This window comes from Pseudopipra pipra, chromosome 11 (genome assembly GCF_036250125.1).
Source record: "Pseudopipra pipra isolate bDixPip1 chromosome 11, bDixPip1.hap1, whole genome shotgun sequence".
Taxonomy (NCBI): Eukaryota; Metazoa; Chordata; class Aves; order Passeriformes; family Pipridae; genus Pseudopipra; species Pseudopipra pipra.
Window position 1 is genome coordinate 18023325 of NC_087559.1, and position 22157 is coordinate 18045481.

Sequence of the window (22157 nt, forward strand, 5' to 3'; positions counted from 1 at the left end):
TCCATATGTATGGTGGTTGGTAATTGTAAGAAATATATGCAATTTTATATGCATATGCATATTTTATATGCAGCCTGTCTGGTTCAGTCAGAACAGGGTTGTTTTAATGATCTCTAAAACCTCCCCCCCGCATTTGCTTAGCTAACAGTGCCCCACTACGTTTGCCTTGCAGCATTCAAATCATATTCTGATGACAAAGTTTAAAATTTCTTTGTGACACTTCTCTGTTATTCAGTGGCATAGTGTGTCTGCATCACAGTTGGTTGATTTGATAAGATCACTTTGATATGAGGAGATGGAATTCCCTGTCACTGAATAAGCACAGCAGTGAAATCTCAAGGTGTCCAAACTGAAATGCTCAGTACTTCGTGCTGACACGCATCTACTGAGAGCTCTGTTTCAAATGCAATCTTGTATGATGACTGCAGATCTGAAGTACTGCAGTTTGGTCCCCAAGGTCTCAAAAAAGGCACATGGAATATGAAGAACCTAGTGAGTGAGAATGTGTGTAAAGTGCATAAAAACAGGTACATAGGTAGAAGAAAGAGCTGGTTTTCCCATATAGTCATTCTTTGATATTCCTGCAGTCCTCTCCCCAAAACAAGCATCTTAGACCCCTCAAGTGTTAAATCCTCATGTCAGATGTTAAACCTTTGTTCCTCTTGAGCACTGGAACTTGTAAAATTTTGCACCTTTTTTTTTTTTTTTTTTTTTTAATGCATGCCAAGAGACACTTTTCCATTGTCTCTTTATCCAAACCAGATGATTCTGGGTTTTTTTGTTAAGGGTCAATCAGTTAGATTGAAATAGTTGCGAGCCAGTAAACTGAAAAGAGAGAAACAGCTTATTGCAGTGGGAAGTGTTTGGCAATGTTATTAATTTCTGGTAATACCAGCCGTGCCATGTTACTGATATTTCGAAGGTGGAATACCATATTCAGGCTTTACAGGTAGATGTAATGAGAAGATGCAGTCTTTTAATTGCTGTAGACCTGGCTGTGCTGCCACAGATTCAACAGCATGGTTCTACTTTAGAAGCGAGGGGAGAAAAAACTACTACGAAAGAGACTATCCAGAAATTATTTGAAATACTGAGAATGATGATGCAACTCACAAGCTTGCTGTTAGGATGGCTAATTCTTCATAGCTTCCCTCAGAGTCTCTCTTTTAAATAATTCCTGCCTATAAGAATGAAAAATTACGAACTGCTGCACTAGAATTTCTATCAAAAGTATCTGCATGTGAAGCAGTGTAGAATTTTCCTTTAGATTTTACTGGCTACAGTCATTATTTTATTGATGTTATGCTTATAACATACAGAGCTCCAGATTACCCTAACACTTGCCAAAAACCAGAGAGAAAAGGGAAAATGATGACAGTGTAACTGTGCCATAGCTGCTTGTGCTCCCCACGTGACTAAGCATATGCATATGAAGACCATAAGTAATCATTAATTGCTTTCCTTACTGAGCAGAAGTGGGTTTTTTTTGGATAACAGATGGTGTTTCACTGCTTGAAGTTCCTGTTACTTCTTTGTCAGCAAGTGTGCATGGGTTTGTGTAGCAGGTAGTTGGAGTCATTAATTTGTATCAGATTTCCCTGAAAGACACAGAAAAAGGCAAAGGTTTATGCCTTTCTGAAACAGACTTTTATTTAGGTTTTGTTTCTTAGAAGCACTTGATAACTGGAATTCTGCACCTTTCAGAAACTTTATTGTTTATTACAAGGATGGTAGATATGCAGTTAATGGGTAGTTCATCTATCTACAGCATGTGGGGGTTTTTGACATTTACAGTTAATAAAGCCTTGAGGCCTTTTTTTCCCCTCCCTTTTTGGCTCCCTTAAAATCTCTTGTTCTCCCTTTATTGTTCACAGTTGGTCATCAATGCTGCCTTAGGATTTGACACTTTCGTTGTTATGAGACACGGCCTAAAGAAACCAAAACAGCAAGAGTCTGGTGATTCGTGTTTCAGCAATGCTGCTGGTCCTTCTGATCTTTTGGGATCGTCACTCTTTTCAAATATCCCTGGCTATAAACTGGGCTGCTACTTCTGCAATGATGTTGTGGCACCAGGGGATGTGAGTAGAACTTTATGCAACTGGTGATTATATATTTCTTCTGTCGTGACTTGAATTTTTTATTTCCTTTAAATGAAGTTTCATGAAGGGATTTGTTTTAAGTTGATGTACATGGGATTAAGAAATGGCTCATCTTTTACTTGGAAGATCAAAGAAATTAATTGCACAGAACTAAGGTTGTTTTGTGTAGCAGGACAGATAGTTACTTTTGAGTTACTTTTTTTCTTTCCTTTAGAATTGTCTATCTTTGTAGTCCACCAGGGATCGGACACTGGACCAGCAGTGCACAGTCAGTCGCCCTGGATTAGCCATGGTAGCTGGAGCCCTTGCAGTGGAATTAATGGTTTCTGTTTTACAGCATCCAGAAGGGTGAGTCATTTCTGCACTGGTATTATCTGAGAAATAAGACAAATTCAATAAAATCTTTTGAGAAGAAGGAAGTACACACCAAGTAGGACAATTCTGTAAGGTGTAGTGTTGTCTGTAGATTAATGTAATCTATAGATCACATCTACTGTATTAGTGTAATATAACAGTGTCTGAGAGAACTGATTCATCAAATCTTGAGTTTTTCTTTTTATTTTCTCTCTGAGTTTAACAGTAGAAAAGTATTGAGAAGAAAATATTGCTGTTAGTGGATCTTGGCATTCCCTTGTTGGACAGTGTTTGAGTGTAATGAACAGCTGTTGTAACTATCTGTGTCCCATGAAGGGCTTCAAGATAAGCCACATATTGCAAACCTTAATTAAAATTAAGTGGGTTTAATACAGTAATTATTCTGAAATCCTGCAACTTGAAATCGAGGCTTTTTTTCTGTCTTTAAAATCCGTGAACGAAAAAGTGACTTAGGAGTTGACCATGAGCACATTACAAGTCTCAGACTGATTTATATCCCCATGGTGTATCTTAGTTACTCTGAAACAGACTTTCCAGATAGGTTCCTTTCCAGATTCTAAACCGTGAGCTGTAACAAAATGCCTCGAAGCTGACTGGAAATTTTGACTCTGAGTGTGCTGTCTTGTTCTAATTTTCCTTCTTGAATTTTTGGCAGTGGTTATGCTGTGGCCAGCAGTAGTGATGATAGAATGAATGAGCCCCCTACTTCTCTTGGACTTGTTCCTCATCAGGTAAATAATTTGTGAGTAAATGCTTTTGTTTAAGACCTGGGAACTGATAAAAGACAAATGTCACAGATTTTGTCTCCTTAACAAAAACATGCAATATGCTGATTCCGTTCCTCAAAGGACCGACTCTCCATGTTTGTTTAAAAAAAACATATATGAATAATATTAATCCATCACACAGGCCAAGGTAGTTGTGTTCCTGGCATTGTGTCTGTCCTCCTTGTGGATGCACAGATCCTGCTATCTACATAGCAAGAATTTCTTTGGAGCAGGCAATATGTGAATAAGGCAGCCTCTGACTGTCCTGTTCCCCATCAGAGCTGACAATATGATCATTTCAAAGTGACTTTTGTTCCCTTTTTAAATCTCTTCAGAATATGAAAAAAATTCAAATCCAGCCAACTCACAATTATTATAGTTCTCCAAAATATTCATGTATTTTTGGTACAATACAGCACTTTTTTCTTTTACTCAACCCAAACGCTAGTTACAAATGTGCTAAGGATAAAGTTTTTCAAATTGCTGGATAGACTTGTTCTTATTTCTTATATTATACAGTCAAAAAACTGTCTCCTGATTTTACCCACAGTCATATCCTCTTTGATATTGTCATTGGGAACTAGAATTATTCTGTGCCTCTTTCCTTATGTTGCTATCCGAATGACTGTATGCTTCCATTGTATAAATAAACCATTTATTTGTTTCTGCGTTTCTAGGTTCTGTTGTTTTTTGCAGGTTTTTTACACTAAGAATGAATCTTGATTCAGAAAAACATAAAGCTACTAATATGTTGTCTTTGCAGCATCCAAGTGTCTCGGGGTCTGGACTGTATAAAATCTGTCTGATTTTGTTTATAATTTTATGTAATGACCAGTGTGCACACTTGGGTCATTTTATGCAGTGGGGTGCCCTAGGTTCTCCCTGGGTTCTCTCTCTCCAGGAAGTCTGGAGTCTCTTCAGTTCAGGAGTCCCCTGAAGTTTTTCCCCTTTTTACTGTGGACACTCAGCTTGGGACTGGTCAGGAATATCCAGTTCTTGATTGACTGGTTCAGATCCCCTCAGTATGAGGCTTTTGTCCCTGCTGGGACTTTTGATCTCATCTGGAAGGGTCTCAACATTTCCAGCTTTGGCACTAATTGATAAGTTTGTTGCTTTCCCAGTGTTACTTAATTATAACTTAGTTATTCCCATATCCTATAGTGTTATCTGTAGTTCCAGTGCTAATGCTGTTGTCAGTCAAGTCCAGCCCACACAAGCTGCTGAGGGAGATATTTTGACCTCTTACTTCTCAGTAGGAAGCAGAATCCAAATCTAAGTCTTGTTCATTTGCTGATCCAGATACTGATTTATCACTGGAGAAGTTTTTGCTTTCTTAGTTGACAAACTAATGTCTGTAATTATCGGGATTAATTATCTATTATTATCAGAATGCCTCCTGTGATCATATGGAATGGTAGTATGAAAGACATTTTACTCTTGCTAGATCAGTTTGTTTGGGAAAATAATTTCAGTAATTTTGACAGTTGAATCTTTGAGTCTTATACAGTGATTTTGTTCTCAAATAGTGGATATGCTCCAGACCTCCGAAAAACACATCTGCAATTTGAACTTTCTCTTAGCACCTAAAAAGGGATAGTGAAGAAGTAATTTACTTTCCCCCAACAAAAAGCAAGGAATATTACATAATGTAGTTAATATTTTTTAGAATATTTCCTAGTAAACTTTAAAAATTATACTGTTTCTAGTGGAAAAATAATGGTTTCTAAGTTCATGTGTTTCTGACTGATGAGAATATCAACTGTCCAGTCAGTGCTTTCTGATTTGGTTTATATCCCTTTTACTTGCGTTCTATCTCTGTTTTGGGGTATGCTTTCAGATATATTCGTGTCAAATATAGATTTTAACTGGAAAACTATTCATAGAATTGTGACTTCTGTCAATCCTATACCTGTTTTCACATTTACATTTAGTGACTGTTATGAATGTCTTCTCTTTTAGACATGCTAACATAAATACAGCTTCAGTTGGTATCAAGTGAAAACAGATAGTATTTTTTTCAAAGAATGTGAAATCTAATCCTTTTACAAACTGCTGGTTTCTCTTAGCAGTCAGCCATCTAACCAACTGGGGAAGTGCAATATTTTCTCCAGGAGTCTATAATTAACTGTTAGTTTTTGGGGAGGTGTTTTATGTTGGTCTTTGTTCACTTGGTGAGCCAAATACTGTGGAAAAAGTGGGGTAGTAATTAATGCAGCAGTCTTCTTTTTGAGATGGTATTGCTTGATGGATAAAAAGCATTGCACACTCATAGACTCTTGGACTGTCATAAATGAACTGGATTTATTTCCAGGAAGTGACTTGGAGTTCCTTGGATATTGGAAGTACAGAACAGTGGTACCAGAAAGGCTTGATTCTGTTGTTTTCTTTTCATCTTTCTTTGTGTCAAAAATGGCTGTATTTTTGTGTTCTGATACCATGTATGGCTTGGCGTTTCTGCAAAAATACCTTTGTATTAATACTAGTTATACTATTTAATAGTATAAATTGCTTTTGGCTTCCCAGGTCTCTGCCATTCCAGCTCCATTAAATGTGTGGAGTGTATGTTGGATGGATTTCCATAACAGACTTCAAAATTAAGGCATTATTTGTATTACAGAGTTACTAAAGTTCTGTTCTTGACATCTCTTCATTGTAATAGGCCTGTAAAAGCACAGAATAAAAAGGACGATCAATACTCCAAAGAGTTCATAGTCTGAATATTCAAACATGCTGCAAAGTGTTTGGTCTGGAATTTTAAATTCACCTATCAGTACTATCATATTAACATTACAGTTTAGTAATGCACAACAGCTGGATTTTCAGACTATATGTTAGAAATGGGCGATAAAAGTATGTTTAACTGGTTATACCATGACTTTTTATTTTTGATCAAATTTTTGCACTCAGAAAAGGCAAACTGCAGGTGGTGCTGTGCCTCTATTTCTGGCTAAATAGTGTTGCATTTAGATAGTTGTGCCTTTATTTGCATATAGAAAAACAGTAATATGTGTTAGTATGAATTTACTACAGGTGTTACTGAGGGTGACTGTTAGAATGGTATATACCCTAGTTAGAGATTGTGTATCTTCAGTTCATGTTGAATTCTGGGAGTGTTTTAAGACAGTATTGTAATTTTCTTTCCTCATCTAGATCCGAGGATTTTTATCAAGATTTGATAATGTTCTTCCAGTCAGCCTGGCATTTGATAAGTGCACAGCCTGCTCAGCCAAGGTAAGTCTAAGTTTGTCTGTGCTTTATTTATATGTCTTGCTCTGGGTCAGTCTTGGAGTACTGTGGACTGCTTTATGTTTGACTTTTTGTCTGTCTTCCTTAGGAATTGGAATCACTTCAGCTGAAGTTCTTGTGCCCTTCTACCCTTCTTTTTTTGCTGTTTTCCAAGTTTCTTTGACATCACCTATTAGCATGCTATCTCCATGTAAATGTTCTAGTCAGCTGAAGAATCCAAGAAGAGAGTGGATTCTGAAACATTTCTGAAAGGTTTTTCACATAAATACTGTCAATATCTTTTAGTTTTGTGGGAAGGAATAAGATTGATATTGTTTAAGAAATTCTTTCTGATGTCTGATAAATACAACTTTTTAGCTTTCTGGAACTTAAGCAACTTTGTGTATTTGTAAAGATACTAAATTTCTGTTTTGTGATACGAAACAGACATATAAAGAACAATTGAGAAAAAAAATTACTTCTTAATTGAAGAGACTGTTCATTTTGGTGCTGGTGTTGACAGTCCTGAGTCAGCTCACAGTTTGCAGCTGTTCCTTGACTCCGTGCTGTGTCCTGCCAGAACAGTGGGGCAGCTCTTGAGTTGTCTTCCTGTACTGTGGCCTGGAAAAGTTTTCTCTCACAAGTTTTCTATGGCCATGTAGTGCAAGTTCAAGAAGTTTTGAGTGGGATATCTTGATAGGAAGTTTCAGAGGTTTTGACTCGTGGTTTGGACTGCTTGGGAGTGCCATTGATTTGGTTCCCTTTTGTGTATCTTGAGACCGACTGCAAGAAGTTCTTTCTGTTCTTTTCACTGCACTTGCCTTTCTTTCAAACAGCCATCAAAAACTCCTGGACCACTGTCATTTTTTTGAGAACTTGCACAATATCTTATTCTACAGTATTCCTTTTATTCCTCTGGGCTACCTGGGTTCATTTGACAAGTTTTGAAGGACGCTTAATGTTCATTTCTCCTCAGAAGTTGAAGCATTAAACTTGCACATTTCTAAAAATAACAGCAGTTTGGTCTACCCTTTTGAATAGCTGACAGCTCAGCAGTAGCTAAAATTTGATGGTGGAACCTGAGGAGTTAAACTGTTAGAATAAGCTTATTTCTTTTTTTTCTTTTTTTTTTTAATCTCCAATCCAAGACATACCAATATATAAAAAGAATAAAAATGTTCACCTATATAGATAAATGCAGGTATCAATTTTTTGTTAGCAAATAATTTCCTCTCGGAGGTCATTTAAAGAGAGCCCAGTTTTACATAAACAGACTTGACGATTTAATAAAAACTGACTTGGATTTTAGCAGCTGTTCTATTCCCAGAGAGATCACTTTTCATGTGGTTTGGGTATTAAATTACTTCTGTGCTGAAAAGGTTGCTTCATTGGCGCACGTATTTCCTTACAGTAGAAACACAGGCTTTGTTTACTTTTCTAACTTTCTATTTATTAGCACAAGAATATGTCACCCTGCATTATGTGGAAATCTGATGCTAATACTTTGAAATGGCAAATCCACTTACAGTTTAGTCTTTATGTTGGTTTGTTGTATGGTGGTGTTTTCTTGGGGTTTTTTTTGGTTTTTTTTTAATATAGTAATTTAGCATAATTTCATCCTGCTCTATGTCAGATTTACTGTAGACTCAGACTTTTAGCACAGAAGTGGCTTCGCTGATATAATTGAATTTGCTGGCACCATATTCATTTTTGTTCTTTCTTACATCAGCATTCTCTCTCTTGAGCTCTTGCCACTCTGTTACTCTTAAAACATAAAACTAATAAATTAGGAATTTTTAAAAAAATCCAATACATTCTTAAGCCATCTAGTGTAGCTGGATGACTTAGGAGAACCCGCTAATGATCTGCAAGTCCTTTTTGGTTTGACTCGCAGTCATTACTTCATCTCGCTGGTTTTGAAGCTGAGGAGACCAGACGTCCAATAGCCAACTCTTCCATATCCAGAATTGTCCCAAACAGGCTGCATGCCAGAAAAGCTTCCCACAGGCAGTTGTTCAGGAATTTTGGGGTGGTCGCAGCAGGAAACCATTCTATTTTTGTTCTGGGCCAAATTTTCCTTTTGTGATTTCCCCTGCTGTCTTATTCTGATTCTGCAGAAGTGTGTGCTGGAATGTCAAATGTCCCTCCTCGGAGCTAAGGGCACTGCCGGTGGAGCTCTGAGGAGCAGGGAAAGCTCCTCTGGTGCCGAACTGGTTCTGTAACTGAAAAGGGAGAGCCCCAAGTTCTTTAGTATCGGTATTTATTTGTAACAACTGCTTTACTTACAGAATGTGAATATTAAGCTTATTACTGTGCTAATTAAGCTGTCTGTTTACCCTTATGGGAGCAAAATCAGGGTATTTGCTCATAATATTATGGTGAGAAGCATTGGAATTCCTTAAAAAAGCAGAGCAGTCCTAATCCTGTGCTAGTAGACCCTTGCAGACAACTGGCTAAAACCTTGACACATGTTAAAATATGTATTTTAATGCAAAACTGCCAGTGTTTATATTTTAATGAGGGTAGTAAACATTTTCATGTTATTGCTCCCCTTGTTGTGCATCGCGGAACAAACAAGAAGGCCTCGTAGAGTCAGAGTTTAACATCATTAAGGAAAATTGCTACCAACCAACTTGGATACACAGATACCCCCTCTGTTTTTACATAGATCTCACATCTCCTCCTGAGATAGGATTTATCATCCATGTGCTGGAAAGCTGGCTTGTTTTCCTTAAAGATATTTTCTCCTTCCCCTACTACAATCAGTCTCATGTAATTATGTCCACTACGAAATTTTAAAAAATCACTGTAAGTATGTCTACTAATTTTCAAGTTCTTTCTCAACTCTCCATTCAGTGTGCTGAAAACTTGAGCTGCTGATGTAATTTTTTAACCACTGAGCAATCTCACTGACTTAGCATTAAATGTTTTTCAGTTTCATCGCGTGTCAGGAAGGGACAGACACTGGGATCAGGGATGGTATTCTAGGCATTATGTTACAATTTCTGCTTTCAGTCAAGATAGTCCCCTACACTTGCAAATGTTTTCCCCTTTTAACATCCCAGGAATACATTAAACACTTTTGCTGGGACATTTACTGAGTGCCTGGGTTGTGTAAGTTGCTTGTGAGTGTTTCAGTTTTTAAATCTATCATCATGTAGACTTAACAATGCTTTCATTGTTCTCATCTGCTGACTGCTGTGCATGCATTTTTACTTTAAACTGTTCTGATCAGTTATGACAGTAACTTGCAATATTCAACTTACTGGTGTTTTTCAGTTGACATAATTTTAATTTTGATTCCAGCAAGTCCCTTCATATTTGCCCCAGCTGCACTGAGAAAAACATTCCTATTTGCTTTCTCCCAGTAGTAGCATATTGTACAACCTGTCAGTGAAACTCTTGAAGCATTTTATATTCTACATTTCTCAATTCAAGTACTGTGCTGATGTTAGAGATGTAAAAATCATGGGGGGGAAAAAAGCCTTGGTCTCTTCCTGTACTAAAAAAAGCCAACTCTTACAGAGCTTGCAGAAATGATGAAGGAAATGAAAAATTTGTCCTTCAGGAATTAATGTTTCAAAAATTTAAAAGAATGTTTTAAAAGAGCTAATTCTGGAGCTGTGCTGTAACATTGAGTCTGCATAACCAAGTCCATTTATAACTTTCCTTATTTCCTGAATTTACATATGTTAACATTTGGCTCGTCCATTTACAGTGCAGCCTCTATAATATTGGGCAGATTTCATTCAGACTTGAAGAATGTCTCATAGGTACACCTAGGCATATTTTCAACATACTGAGTTAAATCTAGTACTTTTCTTACCTTTAAGCTGGCATAGAAATTTGCTTTATGGTGAGTTACAGAAATTTATCACTTTTGCTTTTGCTCTTTGAAAAATGTCATTTTAACTGGAGGAAGCAGGAGGCAGGATTATCTTGCCCATAACTTTTGAAATATCAGGCAGCCTTTACCTCTCTGGAAATGAATTTTAAATTGAGAGAATTGAAATGATTTATCTTTTCAAAATGAGTCACAGTGAGAATGTTTTACTGCTCATTACCTGAAAGGTGTGCATTCTTCAAAATACTGCCTGGTCTTACTATTTTATAAATACTGAACTTTTACAATAAAGTCAACAAAATATAATGTAGAGTATCCCAAGTAAAAGGATACTTACAGAATGAAGCTGTGATGTGGAATGAGAATGCCACATCACACGCTAAGAAATTATGACCATGGTAATGTGACCATTATGGTGGAATTTTGTTCCCTTAGAGGGCAGCAAATGTGATAAAGAACCTCAGAAATCTTAAAAGTTACATTGCCCTGTTTTGTGAACAGAGAAGAGGGTGTGGAGGCTGTACAGACAGGAGAGGTGATCATTGAAAAATGGAACATGTATGTGTATATATATATAATGGAACAATAACAACACTGAATCTAATAGGGTAAGAGAGAGCTCATTATCTCTGTCCTATATCTGAGAAAAAATACATGGTTTTAATGAAGTATGTGTAGGTGAGTGGGGAAGTTACTCCTTGCTTAGTCCATCGTGATGACTGGGAACATCATGGCTAATCCTACATGAAGACAGTAGTGCTGAACTTGCACAGAACAGCTCCTTGTGAAAGGAAGGGACATGGGGAAAGATAGAACATATTCATGTCAACTCTTAAATCGTGCCCTTTACCAAAATTCAGCAAGCAGGAGACTGCCATGTGTTGGCACTGCTCTGGCTGGATTGTGAGTGGGAAATGGTGGATCTTTTGCACCAGCTGTTCAGAGGTGATGGATGCAGGTTGATCCATGTTTAATAGATAACATAAGTCGTTGACACCAAACAGCCCCCAAGTGTCAACAGAAGAGAGGATTTTTAAAAACAAAGCAAAACTTTATATTACACCTTATATTAAGGTACTGAAGAGAAACAAGGTTATTTAAAAACTCAGGCAGCTCACAAGGATAGTTTAGAACTTTAACCAGTGCTGCTGCTGGCAGCATTTGCTTGTGCTCTTCTGCCCCACCAGACATGATGATGTTGGACGTCTTTAACAAACAATTGCTCCTAACCATTCCACTGTTTCTGTGTTGCAACTTCTAACATATCTGTGAAATGGCTTCTTAATCAATTTACTGTTACATTTTCTTCAATTAAGATAAATCTATCAAGTAAAAAAGAATTCAGGCAACTTTTTTTTTTCTCTTTTTGACTACATTCTTATTCTCTGTTGTAATTTAGTTGGAGTTACAGTGGGGGCTAATTTCTTGCTGTTATTACTTACTGTTTCTTTTAAGGAGAAGAAATTGTGCTTCTCCATGGGAAATCGAGGAGACATTATTCCATTTCAGATTCTCTTATTAGTGTATTGATCTGTATTAATTGACATTGTTTATACAAAGTGAAAGATCAGTTTGTGTCTTGTCATACTAAACCACCCATCCAAATACTTTCACATGGGTGAGGATATGTTTTGTGTTCAGGGCTCAGAGAGGAGGATGCGTTTCATAACTTCTGACTTCAGGAGAGGTAGATCTTTCCCAAGGTAGCAGCTGGATATGCAGTGTCCAAGCACTTGTTTTGAGTGTGGGTGTTTGCAACTGCCTTTAAATGTTGAAAACTGAAGGTTTGTGTCTTTCATACTTTGCTGAACAAAACCGGTTTTTATTACTCAGCCCCCAATCCAAAGATAATTGTATTTATTGTCTCCAACCCACTTGTCTTCATCAGGTAAGACTTCTCTGCATGGCAAATGCAACTATTACAATCTTAGGGAGTGTAAGTACAACTTGGCATAGAAAATAACAAAGTAAACCACATTCCTTCCCAGATCATTCTGGTTTGGGGTCTTGCCTTCACAACACAAGGGAGTGGATAGAGTGCAGGTTTACTGCAAAGTGTTTTAGGAACCATTCTTCAGTATTGTGTTCTTTGCACTGGAAGTTCTGAACTCTGCTGATTAAATAATTAAGGAGGTTTCTTGAAAGGGAAAGACAAAGAGGAAGGGAGAAAAAAAGAACAGAGAACATAAAACTCTGAAATTCATGTTATTCTCTCTTCCTTTTGCTCTAGAAAATAAGCAGTTCTGTTTTTATTACTTCTGGTTTTGGAGTAGTAAAGTTGCTAGATGAAGAATCCCTTGCTAGTAAATAGGTAACACCTTTTTGCCCTTCAGAGAAGTAAACAAATTATTTTGTTGTTCTGTATTTCTTTTATTTGGTCAATTTGTTGTTTCCTGATGTTTCAGTGAAATAGCATGTCCATTCATGCTTCTGTGGCAATGTACCATGTTAGATGGTAGATTCAAAGTTATGTTGCAGAAAGTCCCAGAGTTCAGTCCAAGAAGCAGCTGGTGTGACTGATTGGTCCAAGACATTGACTCATTTGCTTCTTTCCACGTTAAATAGCATTAAAAGTAGTAAAAATATGTTCCAGTAATTGTTCAGTGACCTTAAATGGATGTAAGATATTATTCTAAATAGTCCTGAGTGGGAGAGAGAATGGTTTATGAAGTCCATTAAACAGAAGTCTGTATTATCTGAACTAAAAGAAAAAAATGGAATTGATTGAAGTCTTGAAGTGAAAATACTTATATAGTTTCTGAACCATGAATAAAATTAATTTTCCAAAGTAAGTTAAGTTTAACTTACTTTAAAATGCTGCTTTTTAAGGGGAAGAAGAAACCTGTCACTCTTAAAAACAATGGATTAATATTTCTGACAGGTTGTATTTCTGTTGCATTTAAATTAAATTCTGTGGGTCTTAGAAGATTGGGTTTTTGTTGTTGGGGTTTTTTCCCAATATTTATTGTTCCTTCGATTCAATTACATTTTAACTACAATTAGTACAAAGTAAAGGACTATCTGGAAAAAGACAGTATCATTGCAGTTTTCTAGTATTGACATGTTCAGTACCTAACTGCGCCTAGAATACCATTTGTAATAATTTATTCTAATGGCAATTAGGTAGTGCCTTGTCAGATCTCTGTAAAGCTATTACAGAATTCATTTTCTGTCAGTAAAAACAAAACCGAACTAAAACACTTTGACTTAAAATATCTAATGCCTCCTATTCCCTTATTTATTGTTCTGTTATTCCAAGGGTTCAATGCATATTCATAGACACAGTACACTTTTATATTTTTAATTATTATAATTGTTTCTTTTATGTTTTTCTGCATTCTCCTCATTGCAGTCTTTGACAGGAGTGGTCTACATCAATGCCTGTTTTCTTTAGTTAAACTTAAATCATCAGCCTTGCTTTACTGGAAAGCAGTTGTTTTGTTTAGAAAAGCCCATGTAGGCATTGTTGAACAGTTAAAGTTAAGTTTGACTTTTATTCAATTTTTCCACATTTCTACAGGGTTGCCCATATCTGTGTCTCTGCAGAATTGCTTCTGTTTTCTTTGAAATTGGAAAAGAGTGAAGGAAATTTAATTTAAAAAGATGATAAAACAGTTCAAATTTATGAAATCCACTAAATACAGTTTTGAAGAAAATACTGCTGTTCCTCCAGTGTGATTTTGCATAGATATTGTACACATCCAGATAGTGAAATCCTCTGCTCTGAAATAGCCTACAAAATCTGGGTTTTTAAGCCTAGATCTGAAACTACTGAGCAGCTGCAGTTTCTGTTTGAGGCAGTGATAGTTTTGGGTGCTCAATGTCTGACAGACCATGCCTTATTGTTGAAGTGCTGATGGCCGGGGAAAGCTGAATGGAATAAATGACTTTATGTGCAGTACCCAGTGCTGGCTTTTGGCTTGCTTAAATCAGCCCTTCAGAGATGGACTGCTCCTGTCTTTGTATAATCAAATTGTACATGCAGCCAAAGCAGCCTTCAGCGTCAGGCAGTTGCTTTTCTGTGAGAAGAATCATTTTCTTAGATGTTGGGGAAGTGCCCTTGCTTCACTCCCAGCATTAGGGAATCTCTGCTGCTTCTGGACTGTCCCTTCAAGGCAAACCCCAGGATTGTGCTCTGGATGTCTGTCCCCATATATGGGACGTGTTATCCAGCCCTAAATTGTCAATGCCCTCGGATGGGACTGGGGAAAGAGAAGGACTTTTTGAGTTGTTGTACAATAGATGGTGACTAATGCCAGAATGAACTGGAGCCAAACATGTTGTAACTGCTGATGAGCTAATCAGCATAAATTCTGGACAGGAAGTAGAATGGGGATAAATAAAGTTGTTAATATCCATCCGGTGTAAAACATGGAGCAAGCAGGAAATGGCAATTAGGTGACTTAAAGATATACCAGTGTGTTAAAAGAGGTCAGGACAGATGATCTAATGGTATTGACTACTAGAAAACTCTTTTGTTCCTCTTTCTTCATCTCTAGAATGGCGATGTTTATTTTCTTATGCTCTCTGTTCCTTTCTCCTCTTACCTTTCTATTTACTAATGCTTTCTGGCAGGGAGTGCCTTAAACTTGTATGCTGTGCAGTAGAGTCCTTGTATTGACTGGAATCTGCAAATGCTGTTATGTTTAATTGGTGAGAAATATTTTAGAAAGAAAAGAGTAGCTAAAATAAAAATCTTGTAGTTTTGTCTGTATTATTACTCTATCAATTTGTATCAGAAAAAATGATTACTTTTGTATAAAGCCCATCAAGGTCATTTCAGAAAAGCTCAGAATGCATGCAGCTCCCAAGAACTAAATGTTGGCGAGATCGACATATCTTAAAATTCTAAGAACTCTACTTTTCCTCCTTTTTCCTTTGTTTCTTTTTTCAGGAGAAACTGAAAAGTTCTAAGCAGAAAAAAAATCTTGTTGAGACCTTTCAGGGCCAGTTCTTCAGTAAGTTAGTATTCCATTTTCTGTCCACTGTCATTCAAAATTGCTGTAGGAAATAGCAACAGACAAAACACATTTGTCTGAATACATTCCTACTCTAAATTAAAGCAGCAATCTGTTCCTTAAATGATTTTTCAGCACATTGTACTCAGATTAGGTAAGGTTTGAGACTGATTTGCTCTCATTTTTAATCCTGATTATGGGAAGGTAAGGAGAGAATTGTGTATGCAGAGGGTGTTTTAATTATTTGGACGTGAGCCAAAAATTATGCAATTTTTGCCTTGTAACTTATAACTGTCCCATGTTTCCAGAGTAGCCTTGTTCAGTGTGGGCCTGGAGTGCAGCGTTTTTCAAAACTTTTTTCTGTGATCTTGTTCTTAAAACTTAGTCATGTGTGAATGCACTTGGAGTATTATCTAACGGTGAAGTGTTTTAAGAATCAATTTTGTGCTCATGTAACATTATCAGACTTTTTTGTTCCAATATCATGAACTGAGTCCCTGAAAAATCATTACCTGATTTTCACAAAAGTGCAGTTCTGTTGCATTCTTTTTCAGAGATGTATTACAGCATCACCTTATTAGACTTTTTTTTTACAACTTCTCAATATCAAATGGCAATAAAAATTGAGAACTTCATGAAAAGGCAGGAGTCTAGAAGATGAGGGTTTTTTAAGGAAACCAGAATTATGGGTCTCATGATAAAATTTTGAACATTAGTAGTGCTGTGCAACTGCCTGGGCCCAAGGTCCTGATAGTTCAGCTTATTATCTTCTCATTTAAGAGGATTCTTCACAGCATTGTCATCCTTCACTAAACTTACCGTTTTAATAGCAGATACGTTGAACTTTGAAGAGGGGACCTGGCAAGACTTTTACGTGTCTGTCTTATTTTCCAGATAGCTGTTGAAACTGAAATATCTCTTTTTTCAAGCTACACGGTAGTTTTCTATTCACTCTGCTTTGCCTGCGATAACCAGATACTTAACAGTGTGCAAAAATATATGTAGACATGTCAAATTTCTAAATAGAACATTGAATATTGTGATTTTCCTGACTCTGAAATGTTTAGTGAAGTATCTGCCCCCTTTGAAAGAGGCAGGACAGGGAGGGAAGTGTTCTGTCATCTTTGAAGAAAGTGTTTAAAGCCAGGAAGAGTGTAAAACACAGCACCCCTCATTTTGGAGGTGGGCTACTCATAGATCTTTCTTAGTGTAAACAATCCATCTAGTTTTAATAATAATTATTTTATTTTTCCTGGAAAGTAAACAACACTGTTTCAAGCTCTGCAGATGCAAAATGCCTAGGAAAGAAAAAAGCCAAACCAAATGTAAATACTGGTGAAAAGTTTTAAATTTCTGTGACAGAAATAGGGCATAAACCATAAGCCAGTTTTGCATCAGTAGCCAGGTTCTTTGGGTTAGGAGCTTGTTTTTTGTGTGCTTACTTAACCAGATATTAACTTTTATGCTATAAAGCAGTGCTGGAGCCCGATTCTCTTTCTGGATGTCTTTCTACCCAGCAAACTGAGACTGCTTTGTGCAGAATATTGTTAAAAAGAATATAACACAAAGGCTGCACATCTGTTTCCCATTTCAAAACAAGTTCTTTTACTCTAGGTCTGTATTTCTTTCCTCCTGCTATGAGATTTGTTTTTTTTTTTCCTTCAGTAAACAGACAAGTTTAAAAAGATTGCTCATGAAATGGGTTACTGGGTATTGTTTACATGGGAGACTTTGGCAATACATTAATTTGGCCCTGTTGTGATAACGTGCATCCACAGCTTCGTTTGTTCCACTAAAATGTGAATTCTCCTGTAGATGCTCTGAAATAGAGGACATGGTACTTTCCAGTTCTCCTCCTAAGATCTGACAAATGACCTACAAGTGAGAAAAAAGATAAGAATGCCCTAATAAATCTTTATTGCTCCAGCTTTCCAGGCCTGGTGCTAGAATTATACCCTTCTGGTTCTTTTTGTTGTTGCTGTTTTGCAGGTTTTTTCTGCTTGAGAAAATTAATTGCTGCATAGTGACATATGACTGGGTAGAGACACTTTTATTCCCAGGAAAAGTTTATGCAAGATTTTTCACATCTGCAACTAAATAGTTTGAGATCAATAGTAATAAAAATTAGAACATCTCTCAAGTATTTTCCTTCCATAAAGCTGTTATTCAGAATGATCACATTGGTTCCAAGTGTAGTGTCAGCAGCAAAGAGAATTGTTCAGAAGTGCAAAAGCAAGCTCATACCGACTTATTAAATCTGGAAAATTTTTTTAGAATTATTTTGTGTCCATTTGTTATCTTGACTGGCATTATTCCTGGTGATCCACAGAGTGTCCCTGTGTGGTCTCCTGGCATAGGAATCTGAGATGAGTTTTATTTTTCCTCATTCTTTTTTCTTTCTGAGGTCTGTTCAGTGGCTACTGAACAAATATATGCCATGTTACATTTATCAGAGAACAGCTGCTACTGAATTTGTGTAGTAAAGGTTAAAGGTGTTTATCCTTTTTGTGGCATTGTAAAGTTTTAATTGTCTGAACTGGGAAATAAAATCCCTGAGGGTGACAAAATGTTCTTTGAGTCGCTGTGTATATATTAAAAGGATTTCATTGTAATGTATGTCTTCTTTAATGGTACCACCACTGCTCAGGCAGCAGAGTGCTGCTGCCAGGTCCTTTGGCTCCTTGCTATGAAGTTTGTTGGGCCATGTGACTGGGATTTCAGATTTAAAAGTAGTTAACAGATACTTCTATTCAGCAGGCTGCTCTCATTATAAAAAGCAAGCAATTATAATCACCAAGTACATTTTTCAGTAAAGCTCTTCAGGTTTCTCTGGTTGCTAGTAGAAGAAAAAATATTCTTTTTTTCGTACTTTAAGTATTTCAGATACTGCAGCTATACTCAAATTTGTTATCCAAACCTAAGTTTGCCATTGTAGCACTGTGGAAAGTCACTGCCACAGAGCAGGATGGCATGATGGAGTTGCTACAGGGAGAAAATAAACCAGGGCAGTTCATGCAGAGCACCCTGGCACACTGAATTCGTGTACTTACTGAGGAAGCAATACCTGGAAGTTCTCACTTCAGGCCTGAGTCACAGGTTTTTTGGAAATGAGGATTAAAGCACAGTTAGCTGAGTAACAACATCAACCAGATTTAAAGGCTGTTTGATAAATGACTTGTATGTAGTAAGGTTGCACTCAATTCCTGCCTCTGCTCATAAAATTTGCATATCCCAAGATAGTTTACATCTTTAGCAAGTTTTACCTCTGGGAAGAGAGCAAAATATATTAATGTTGTTATCCCTGCATTTCATGGATATGCTGTAAAATTTTAAAATAAGGCTAGAGTTTATTGTGTATAGGCTGGAAATGGTTTCAGTGTGCCATGACCTATAACCTGGCCTGCATCACCAAAAATCTGCCTCCTGAGCTCTGGATTGTGGTTCCAACAAATGGCACCAGCAGCACACTGGAGAACACTGATAGCTTTTGGGGGATATGCACAGGCAGGGCTGTGAATACATTCTAAGCTTAGGAGTTGGCATCTGCATACAGTATTTCACAAAGAGCCAGATGCAAGAGATTTCTGCACTTCAGTTGGTATATTGTAATTTTGAAACACAGAAGAGTCATTAAATGTCTGTGTCTATCCACAGTGCAATTTGACTGGGATAATGTTAAGAGGACACATCTCAAATGAAATGCTGACGTTGTACAGTTCTCTGCATTGCATTGTGAATGTTCAGATTACTTTGTTTCTCTGGAATAAAAAAAACACAAACAAAACACAAAGAAATGGCTCTAATAATATTTTAATATCTTTTTTCCTTTCCTTTTTTCTTTTTTGATTTCTCATTATGTTATGGGTCAATGAACAAATACACAAAACCCCACGTATGGCAAAATAAATAAATAAAGCGTGAAGAACGATTTCTGCTGATTTAGTAAGAGAACACTAAGTGCTGGTTTTATCTACTTTAGGAGCATAAAGTGTGGTCAAGAAGGTGCCACGTGTTTGCTATATTCACCTACATCTGTCTTTTTCATAATTGTGTTTCTGTTGTTTCTCTTTGTGTTTTTTTGAAACCTAAGAATGCATTAGATAATTTTGCTGCTAAATGGACATTTTGCATGAAAATCTGAGTGAAGATCCTAGTCTGGTTTTATCAGTAAACTTACAATTCTGTCAGCTAAATATGAATATGTTTTTAAATGAGTTTGAATTCCTGTAGGACTCGGTGTAAAAGCTCACTGGACGTGTTTTGCTGAAAAATGCTATCGGATGGTGCAAGTTTCCACAATTTTAAGATTTATCAATGCAAAGGTTATTTGAGACAATTAGGAATTGTTAAACTAGAGAAGAATAAGATTGTTGAGAGTAAGTTGTGAAGACCAGTTGAGGAAGTTGGGGCTATTCAGCCTGGAGAAGAGAAGGTTGTGTGGAGACCTCAGAGCACCTTCCAGTGTCTGAAGGGGCTACAAGGAGGCCAGAGAGGGACTGTCCATCAGGAACTGTAGTGACAGACAAGGGGGAATGGCTTCAAACTGAAAGAGAGTAGGTTTAAATTATATATTAGGAAGAAATACTTCTCTGTGTGGGTGCTGACACCCTGACACAGGTTGCCCAGGGAACCTGTGGCTGCTCCGTCCCTGGAAGTGTCCAAGGCCAGGTTGGACAGGGCTTGGAGCAACCTGGGCTAGTGGAAGGTGTCCCTGCCCATGCCAGGGGTTTGAACAAGATGAGCTTTAAGGCCCCTTCCAACACAAGTCATTCTAGGGTTCTGTGATTTGGATGAGTTAGATGAATTCATAATGGAACTCTCATTTCCACTCTTCTGAAAAGCTTGCCTCTTCTGATCCAGGGTGATCCTGCTGATCCTTCTCCTGCCTCTCTAGCTCTGAAGTCATTTATATTTCTCCTTTGTATTTAAATATTGTGTGGTTTTGAGATCCCTACATGCATCCTGCTCTGCTACACAAACCTCTGTAGGAGAAGTTACTTTGGAGTCTGTCAAGCTCAGCTGCTTCATCTGTAAGCCTGGTGACAGCAAACCAGGGTATTAAATAATCAATGGTAGAACCTGGAACAAAAACGGGGAAACAGCAGATACTGTGTTGCGCAGTCATAAGTTCCTTCCGTTTTCTGGCTACCTGCTTTCACAAAACTTGTGGAATCATCTTTATCTTTGAGATTTTTCTTCTGTTCCCTTAATCTCCATCACACTGGATTGAAATCAGCCTGGCAAATAGTTTATCTAAGCTAAAGCTGTGTGAAGTAAAATTCTTCATGGTCGGGGGATTGAGACGAGCATAAGCTAAAATCTTCCTCACAGTTCTTGTAGGAGTCTGTAAAATTCTCCAAAGAAAAGATAAACTGTGAAGATTAGAGCAGAAAAATAGAGAGTGCTTTAAGATACAATAATCTCAGAACCATGAATCACTGGAGACTGGGAGGATGTTGGACTTGGACACCGAATCGGGGAATTTTTCAGTCTGTCCCAGCATGGTTCTTTCCCTTCAACTGATACATTGGAACAGTCTTTTACTGTGTTTTGTGTAACTCAAATGCTGCTTTCATGACTTTGCAGCGAAGTGTTTCTTCTTGCCATATCATCTGTCTTGTTACAAGCTTAAAGACGTGTTTAAACCAGGAAATCTTAAACCCTCTTCTGTTCCCTCTTGCCCTCACCTTTCCTCACTTTAGGAATAAAGTTGGGGAAATTTTTAGCTGCTTACAATATACAGTCATTTTCTGAGCATAAGAAAGTTTGTGCTTTTATTTTGTGAGCAAACTATGATGATGAATCATGTTATGGGTATTATATTTTAAATACTTTTCTGTTTGTTTATTTGACAGGTCCTTGAACAGTATGAGCGAGAAGGATTTAATTTCCTAGCTAAAGTTTTTAATTCTTCACATTCCTTCTTGGAAGATTTGACAGGTCTAACTTTATTACACCAGGAGACACAAGCTGCAGAGGTAAGAAAATACAATTTGGATTTTAAGAATTAGCCACGTGATTAAATGAATCACTGATAGAATCAAGCAGTGGTATTTGATTTACTCAGTGATTTGGACATTCTCTTAAATTACTTGTAACTTTTTGTATCCTGGGTTTTCAGATACTGCTTTTAAAGGAAATAAGTGACTTGTGTTATGTAGTATAAGGAAATCAATTACCATTTTAGGTCAATTAAAATGTAGTTATTATAGTGCTTGAGGGATTGTAGTATGGGGAAAACAATGCTGTTTGTCTAGTGACAAAAGTTGGAATGTGGGAAGAAATTGGGGTATGTTTTGATCTCATGGGCAATAACACTGTCTAAAGAGTTGTGATAGCTGAGTGTGTTCCATAAAAAATGAAACAGGTATCAGAATCATAGAATGGCCTGGGTAGGGAGGGACCTTAAAGATCATCTAGTTCCAATCCCCCTGCCATGGACCTCTCACTAGATCAGGTTGCTCAGGTATCTGTTTTAATATTGTATTTTAGTAATGATTAGTGTTCCCTACTCCATCTGCCAATGTCTATACCACTCTACATCATAATTTAATTTTGGCATAGTCGTATCACATGGATGTTTCTGAAGTGATTATTGAGTTACTGCAGCCTGTGCAAATGGTGGAGCTGTTTTTTCAGCTGGAAATGGCTCAACAGTGTTGCTTAATAAGGTTGGGGGGGATAATGATAACTTGGCTCTCTATTTCATGTTTTAACCTTTTAAAATAATTGGAGCAGATGCTGGAAACATTCAACTGTAAAATACCTGATGCATTCTTAAATCAACCTGGTAATACCTAGAAAATATTTAAATATATATATGAGAGGGATCCAAGAAAGGAGAAGAAACACCATTTAACACATACCACTTATTAACAGTTAGAATAAT

General features: G+C 37.1%; 1 protein-coding gene across 8 annotated transcripts in view; it reads left to right on the forward strand.

Annotated features, from left to right (window-relative positions):
• Positions 1-22157, forward strand: part of ATG7 (autophagy related 7) — a 124673-nt gene that overhangs the window by 25595 nt on the left and 76921 nt on the right. For all 8 annotated transcript variants that reach the window (XM_064667966.1, XM_064667963.1, XM_064667968.1 and 5 more), the window contains 5 exons: positions 1875-2078; positions 2332-2447; positions 3130-3205; positions 6392-6472; positions 21124-21246. In XM_064667966.1, the coding sequence (XP_064524036.1) occupies positions 1875-2078; positions 2332-2447; positions 3130-3205; positions 6392-6472; positions 21124-21246 (600 nt within the window). The remainder of the gene's footprint in view (positions 1-1874; positions 2079-2331; positions 2448-3129; positions 3206-6391; positions 6473-21123; positions 21247-22157) is intronic.